The sequence below is a fragment of the Castor canadensis genome, chromosome X (assembly GCF_047511655.1).
Source record: "Castor canadensis chromosome X, mCasCan1.hap1v2, whole genome shotgun sequence".
NCBI classification, from domain to species: Eukaryota; Metazoa; Chordata; class Mammalia; order Rodentia; family Castoridae; genus Castor; species Castor canadensis.
The window spans coordinates 83691783-83699670 of record NC_133405.1 but is presented as its reverse complement, the minus strand read 5'-3'; the positions used below and the strand labels follow the sequence as shown (position 1 = coordinate 83699670).

The 7888-nt window shown below is 48.3% G+C and overlaps 1 protein-coding gene across 4 annotated transcripts; it reads right to left on the bottom strand.

Annotated features, from left to right (window-relative positions):
- Window positions 1-375: 375 nt before the first annotated feature.
- Window positions 376-7396, bottom strand: Pja1 (praja ring finger ubiquitin ligase 1). 4 transcript variants are annotated; one of them, XM_074062481.1, is made up of 3 exons: window positions 7242-7391; window positions 4950-5468; window positions 376-4385 (listed from the first exon to the last, which is right to left on the bottom strand). In XM_074062481.1, exons 2-3 carry the CDS (start codon window positions 5240-5242, stop codon window positions 3296-3298), a joined length of 1383 nt encoding a protein of 460 aa, XP_073918582.1. In that variant the 5' UTR covers window positions 5243-5468; window positions 7242-7391; the 3' UTR covers window positions 376-3295. The 4 variants fall into 4 exon arrangements, with proteins under 4 accessions (XP_073918582.1, XP_020007420.2, XP_073918581.1 ...); XM_020151831.2 differs by having other exon boundaries at window positions 379-5144; window positions 7242-7396; XM_074062480.1 differs by having other exon boundaries at window positions 379-5468; window positions 7242-7392.
- Between the last annotated feature and the right edge of the window lie 492 nt (window positions 7397-7888).

The window sequence follows — 7888 nt, the reverse complement described above, 5'->3', positions numbered from 1 at the left end:
CCGCCTTAGAAGCTAGGCTGCAAGATACAGTGGTTTATGCTCCTAGTTTTGACCAAAACTTGGAGCTATTTCTTCCATGGCCAAAAACCACGACGTAAAGTGTGGTGGGTAGTACCTTTGGTGAATACATCAAATAAACTACTCTCAAAAAATGACTGCTTGATGTCTAGAGGCCCCCGAGGCCTGCTATTCCACAACCATGGTTCCACATGCCAATAATAGCTCCACTGCATTTTAAACAGAAATTGCCTGACCGTTTAGGATATTTCACATAACAAAGAGCACAGGCACAAGAACAGGCTATGATACTGGCAAGTGTCCCATTTGCAGTTCTTCATTACAAACAAAAGCAAGCAACTCTAGTTAATTCAATCAGAAATGTTTTATTGGACAGCTAGGGAGGAACTTAGGGAGTCACCAGAGAGGTTAGAGAATCAAGATTCTGGAAGGAACAAGGAAGCAGCCAGACACAGTCATAGCATGCCATCAGAGCTAGTTCCTCCAGTATGGTCAGCAGGGGCCCACACTGCTGTGGCCCTGGATTGCCACTGCTGCTGCTGCCACCACTGCCACCCTGTAGCAACCAGGAGCAAATGTCCCAGGACACCTGCTCCTCAGACTGCCTCCCTCCAGATGTCAAAGACTGGCCATGAATGACTAATGGGCTTAGCTAGGGCCCAGTCTGAGCTCCTCAGGATCCCAAGGGCATGGGTCTTAGAGCCTGACCTCCAAAGAGACTTCACTGGCAGGTTTCTTCAACACCAACAGAGGCCTTCCAGCACTAGCTAGATGTCCCTTTCCCTGCATAAACTAATTTTGACAGAAAGGGAAATTAAGGTTGCTGCTATGCCATCGGAGCAGGGAGAAGGGATAGGACTTCCAAAATACTTCCTTGTGCGGTGCCACTCAGGGCACAGAAAAGGTCACAATAAACCACTAGAACCCACCAAAAAGGCCTGCAAGGACTTTAATTTTGAGTCTCCATGACCAGCTGAGGTGCCAACCAAAGACCAAGGAGCAACATAGAATGATGAGGCCTCAGTCTGACCAGTTGCAGAAGAAAGGACTGTGGTTCCTAATCCATGTTTCTGTGTGTGCAGTGGGAGAACAGCATTTTTTCTCTTTAATTGGACATTTAAAAAAATTTTCAGACTGGCAATTCAGTTAACAGTCAAGAAAATACAGTGACACAGTTAAAAAAAATCAAGCAAATGCATTATTTTAGGCGACAAGAGTCTCCTTCCTCACTCCTTTGCCCCAATCCTCGACTCCTTCCCCAGAGGCAGCCTCTGCTATGAGTTAGGTACGTGGTCTTTCAGACATAAGCGTCTTCGTGTACAGTTTGGCTTTGTAAGGTTTTGTTTTACATTGAGATTCTACATATTGGTCTACACTATGCTTAACATTGTGTCTTGGAGGTCTTTCCGTATCAGTACTTGATACAACTTGTAACTGCTATATAGCATTAATTCCAACTATCAAAGCATCCAAGCTGGGTGGAAGGACATACACCACTTTACTTGTTAATAGCTACTACCAAACTTTCTAAAAAGACTGCTATAGCGTATGTGCACACCAACTGCTTAGGTCTTCTTATTTCTTCTCTTCCTAACCCAAGCTAAATAGGATCAGGAAGAAAAACTCTCACCTTCTCATGGAACAGTATGTTTTGCTGGGATGCTAACTGACACCACTGATTCCCAGTGAGGTTGAATGCTAATACCTAGGCTTTTGGAGTTGTGGGGAATCTGCTCTCAGAAACTGTTGAGAGAGGTATACACCAGTGCACGCACTCAAGAAAGCAATCTGGCAGATCTGCTTGGGGTGAAGATACTAAAACCTTGGGAACCCAGACCTTCCATTTATGCACTTTCCCCTGAGAAACTCAACACAGGTGCACAAAGGGACTTCTCTCTAGCATGCTCGTTGCCACAAAATGCTGGTGAAAACCTAAATGTCCACCCACAGAGGAGAGGATAAATTGTGGTAACTCATACAACTGAATATATCATAGGTGGCAGTTAAAATGCATGAACTAGATCTACATGTATCAAAATGACTAAGTCTCAAAAACAGTGGTGAGGGAAACTAAGCTGCAAAATGGTAGCATGCATTATGTCAGTATGTCCATTAAAAACCCAATTATCATTGGCTAAGAATACATATAGACACACACATATACATATACACATATGCACACACACACTCATGTATACATCTAAAGACATAGACAAGAAGTAAGCACACCATTTTCTGGTAGTGCTTACCTCTGTGGATGGGTGAAGGTAAAAATTAGTGTGAAGAACCTCACCTGTGCCCTAAATCTTTTACTTATTGGAGAGGGAAAGGCAGGGGGGACCTGAAGCAAACATGGGCAAATGTTAAACCTGCTTCTGGGTATAGACAGGCACCTCTACTTCCCTGCAACCATTTGTCCAGCAGGTGTTATTCTAACCCTCTCTGTGTCACTGCTTCAAGGTATGTAATTGACAAACAGCTTTGTTTTTTAACCCATCCTGAGAACTTCAATTTTCTCAAAGGTGAGATTAACTCATTCATCCCTATACTCAGTTTGAACTTATTTCTACTATTCTGTATTTTTACCACGCTTTATTGGGCTTTTTCTTGCCTTCCTCCTTTCTGTATTCCACCTTCCCCTATAGCAGACAACTCACCCTTTATTCCTACTTAAAAAAAAAAAAACTTTTGTTGTTGTTTTAGAGTTAGTATTTCCAGTAAAAACTAATATTTTTGGTGTTTGGGGAACACCAAAAAACCTTTTGATGCAAATGCAAGGGATCTATTATAAAGTCATTTGGTACCACTGTTTTAGACAAAACCAAACAATTCCATTATACCATGGAAAACCAAAAGAAGAAGTTTAATAAACTTTTAGGGCACTGCAATTACAGGAACATTAACCCATAACATGCGACAAAAATGCTTTTGCCTTTTGGACATATTTAACAGATAAACTTGACATTACAAGTAACAGCAACATAGTCTACAGAAGAAAACAAGTGTGATTTATTTCAACGCTCAGGTTAGAAAATGTATGCTCTTACTGCAATCTCAAGTAGCATTTAAAGTTTAGTTTTCCCTTTCTAACCTCTAAAAGACAGCAGGAATTTTAATGCAATCGCACACAACCGTTTTCACATTGAAAATAATCACCAAGAATAGACTGGTTTTGTCTAATTAACCGTTTTCATTTGCATTGTTAATTTTAAGAGGGCTCCTGCAGTATTGTGGGTTTCAGATGGGGAAAATAATCAGACCAGAACAGCCTTGGCCTTTAGAGTGGGGGAGGGAACATGCAGCGGCACACGGGGCAGGTGCCGGACTTCTGAAGCCAGATGGACACGCATGGCTTGTGAAAATAGTGGTGGCATGGCAGCTCGGTTGCCACCTCTCCCTTCACATATTCACTGCAGCAGATTGGGCAGCACATTTCCTGGCCCACTGCGCCATGATCTTCTGTGACTAGGATCTCTGGAAGAGCATCGACGCTCTCCTTGCTCGCTGGTGGGTTAGCCACCTCCACATCAACTGCAAGAGACTCCAAGTGTGCAAGGGCAGTCTCCATGGCCTGGGCCAGGCGCTCTTCCAGAGCCATGTAGGTGAGGAACTGAGGATCCACATAGGAGATGGCTTCAGCCACTCCTAACCCATCCGCAAAGCCATCAAAGAGGCTCCAATCCACTTCTAGATCTTCGCTCACACTGGAGTCGTCTTCGAGGTTGTTGTTCCCATCCAGCAAGAACACCCCGGGCTGTATCACACCATGACTGGAGTCGTTATCCCCCTCACTGCTGCTCTCGTTCCCATTGTACCTGAGCCAAGGAATCTCGCCTTCTTCAGGGGATGCCCGCTCCTCTTCCAGAAGAGATGGTCCTTGACCTTCCTCAAGATAGCTACTGCCCTTGCTGTTGACCCCAGCACTGGCACCGGCACTGGCGCCAGCAGTGGCACCAGCAATGGCACAGGCTCCTGCCACGGAGCCAGGGCTGGTGCCAGGGGTGCTCACGCTCACTCTAGCTGGCTGAGCCTCCCGCTCTTCCTTTCCTGGCAGAGTCTCCCAGCTGTCCCCACTGGAGGACAGGGTTTGCTCTCGACTTCGATACTTTCGGCGCAGAGCGGAGATCCACTCTTTGTCACTGTCAGAGTCTTCATCACAGTATTTGTAGTAATCGTCACCGTATGTCCAGAAGTCAGGGTTGGCCATGGTTCGCCGCCGTCTCGGCACCTTCTCTGGTTTCACTTGGTTGTTCCTGGCTTCCCTCTTGTCTTCAGGGTACTGCGGCTCAGCATAGCGACTTGAACCCTCGCCTCTGCCTCTTCTGGCTAGGCCATCGGAATTGGCAGCACCCCTCCACCTGGAAGTACTGGGTGGCACATCATCATCATCATCAGTATCAAAAAATATTTTTGGTTTCATGCAGTTGGGAGTTGTCAGATTTCGAATTTTCGGCCTCACCACCGGTTCCTCTGTACTCTTTGGGGTATTTTCCCCACCACTACAAATACTCACAGGAGCCCTACTGGTATGCACTGGTAAATTCTGCTCCTGCCTCTCCCTCTCCAAGCTGTCACCTTTTGTAGCCACCGTGTCTTCAGCAGAAGACATCTGAGAGGCCGCACCATTTCGATTCAGGAACTCGGCTCTGTTAGCAGAGTACCTGGTGGCAGGAGCTGGCTCTAACTTGTCAAGCTCCTCCCTCACATCTTGGTTATAACTAAAGGGGCCAGATGCCCCTACCAGAGACCTTGCCCCCTTCTCTGACTCACACAGCTTATCATCCTTAAACTTGCCAGTTTTCCCTCTCATTGGCAGTCGCTCACCAGGCCCAGCCCCCTCCTCCTCACTATCATCTGCCCCAAAAGAGTCAATATGTCCATAAGCCATTCCTCTTCTGCTACCTGCAGCCCTGTACTCTCTTGGCGGATACCTGGAGTAGTCCTCATTATCAACACTCAGGCAGCTTCCCGAGCTCTCCCTGTCGTCCCAACTACGACGAGTGGTAGAAAATGGTGATCGGCTCCTCTTGGTGGTTTGACTGGGGGCTGATCTGTGCATTGGGACTTCGGATGTCGTCTTTGTCTGGCTGGCAATCCTTTCCTGCTCACTCGTCGATGGCCTGAAACTGACATAAGCATGCCTTCTTCCATACCTCCTGCCTGTATTGGACTGATACCCTCCTGCTGGCTTGGGCCATACAGGCTTGCTAGACTCCTGACCCATAGCTGACTTGGGAGGGCTTCCAATACAGCTGGGGCGCAGGTGGAAAGGCTCTCACTGCCTGCACACGTTTCTGAGCTGGGAAATTCAAATCAGTTCAGAATAAAGGAGCAGGGAGCTCTACTTTCACTTCAGCAGGCAGGTAACGGAAGGGATAGGGGGCCTTTAAAATTAGTTTCACTGTCTTCTAAGGCCTGGAGTAGCATTCCAGTGACTGTCAGGTGTAGACCTGGAACACATTTTTAATGTTGGCAAAATGAGTACAAGACTGGGTATGCAGGAAAGCCAGACTCAGGGGACAATGTGACAGAACGTGGGGGATGAGTGGACGCTTGGAAGGTTGCTGAAGAACTGGGGAATTGCACCAATGTGGGAAGAAGAAAGACTGCTGTGGGTGTTTTATGGAGAGTCTGTGTTTTTCCTGAGCGCTGCAGGCATACAGCAGAAAAGCAAATTAGTACATGAGTGCCTTAGTGTCTGTCAGGAGAGGGACAGGTGGAAGGAGGACCACAATACTGCAATGGAGGGTTGTCTATGTTTGTAGGGGAAGGGGTGTGAGTGTTAGAATGAGACCCATTGAGGATGTGGGTGTGAAAATGACAGGTGTGGGTGGGGTGGCTTCAGAGGACAGGGGTGTGTATGAGAGAAAGAGAAGGGGTGTGTTTGGGGCTGTATGTGTGGCAGCTGGCACCATGGAGGGAAGCCTGAGTTTATGTGTGTCACAGGTTGGGAAAGGGATGGGTATGGTAGCAGTGAAGGAAGTCTATGAGAGTTTGGAAGTGTGTTTGTCAAAATGGGAGGCAACGATGGAGAAATGTCAACGTGAGCAAATGTAGCAGGCATTAATGGAGGGAGAACAGCACCCGAGATGGGGGTGTGTGGTGTGCAGGACAGAGGCCAGCAATCAAAGAATGTCTGCGCATGGGAATATGGCAAGCAGGAAGTGGATGGTGTCCCCAGAGAGGGATTTCTGTGTGTATGTGTGTGCGCACACGCAAAGGAGCACTATCTGTGCAGGTACGAGGCAGGAAGAGCAGGAGAGAACCAGCACGTGAGGTGTGTATGTATGTCAGTGGCCAGCAATAGAAGGATGTCCTTATGTGTGTATGTGGCAGGCAGGCAGGAGGGTGGTGCAGAGGGGGTGTGTACGTGTGCGCGCGTGTGTGTGTGTGTGTGTGTGTGTGTTTGCACGTGCCAGAGCAGGCAAAGGGAGGAGGGGGAAGGTTCTAGAGGTATGAGGTAGGCCGTGAGGGGAGGGGAAAGGCACTGGACGGTGTGTGAGAGGGTGTGTGCGTGCCTGTGTGCGCATGCTTGGGGGAGGGGAGCTGCTAGAACCCTGAGGATGGAGGGGGCTGCAACAGAAGGTTTTGATATGTGCGTGCGTGTGCGTGTGTGTGCCCGCGTACGCTCGCTCGCGACCCGGGGGAGGGGGATGCAGTGTCATAATAAGAAACAGGAAAATGTTATCAGCTCAAAGGCAAACCCAAATCGATGTGGCACGGAAGGGGGCAAAAGAAAGAAAGGGTATATGTGCACATAGTTTTTCCCCCAATGATAATTTTTTTTTCTGATATTCTTTTTCTGGGAATAATACTTATAACTAAAAATATTAACCATTTACCATTCGACATAACAACAGCAAGATGGGGGAAGAAAGGCCACGGAGTACTCTGCAAAGGGGCAGAGCAGGGAGGAGGAGGCGGGGAGCAGTGGCAGAGGGCAGCGACCACCACTCCCCTCTCCAAAGCCATTAAAGCCATTTAAGCAGGGGTCGCGCTGAACGGAAGGGGTCCGGCCACAGAGGATGCAGCCCCTCAATGGTCCGATGGAGGGCACGGGCCTCACTCGGCAGTCGGGTACCCCTCCGCTCCACCCCTTCCCAAGGGGCGAACCCGAAAAGAGGTTCGACGGATTCCCACCCCCATCCTCGCCCCACGGCCGGCCCCCTCGCCCCACCGCCAGCGCCGAGCTGAGTCGCGGCCACGATCAGCCTTTCACTCACCCAGTCTGGACAGTCGCACGCTCTTCGGAGGAGCAGAGCTCTCGGACCTCCGACTGCCACCGCCACCAGAGCCGCTGCTCCTAGTCTCGGGCTCCTCCCCCGCCAGATAGCGGTGGGGCGGGCTGGTGACAGCAGCGGCGGAAGTGATTGTGACGTCAGCCGGAGCCCGCCCCCTTGGTGGTGCGGAGGGGGTGGTTGCTACTCTCCGCAAATCGGTGTGGCCCAGAAAACATTATTTCATTTAAAACGATGAAATCGTCAAGGATACAGAAGAGGACAGCGGAAAAATTTAACAGCCGGTGTTAACAATTGTTACACATTCAACCACATTCCCTTCAGTTCTCGTCTCGAAGAAAAGGAAATCTGCAAATTCTTTCTGATTAATTTCAATGTGAGAATAATTGTATTACTATATCATGTCCTATGTTACATGCTATAGTTTGTCTGAGGGTGTAAAAATGCGAAGCTCTATTGAAGATTGCAGTAAGCTTAAATTTTTAAACCTAGTGGTTGAAGCAAACTGAAACTGTTGGCAGTGCAATTTGTTGCTGTCGATCACAAAATCAAGCTTCTCCATCCACAAGAAAGAATAAATCATGAAACGCAGCACAGGCTCACATTCTGTTCATTACAATGCAGTTCAAAAA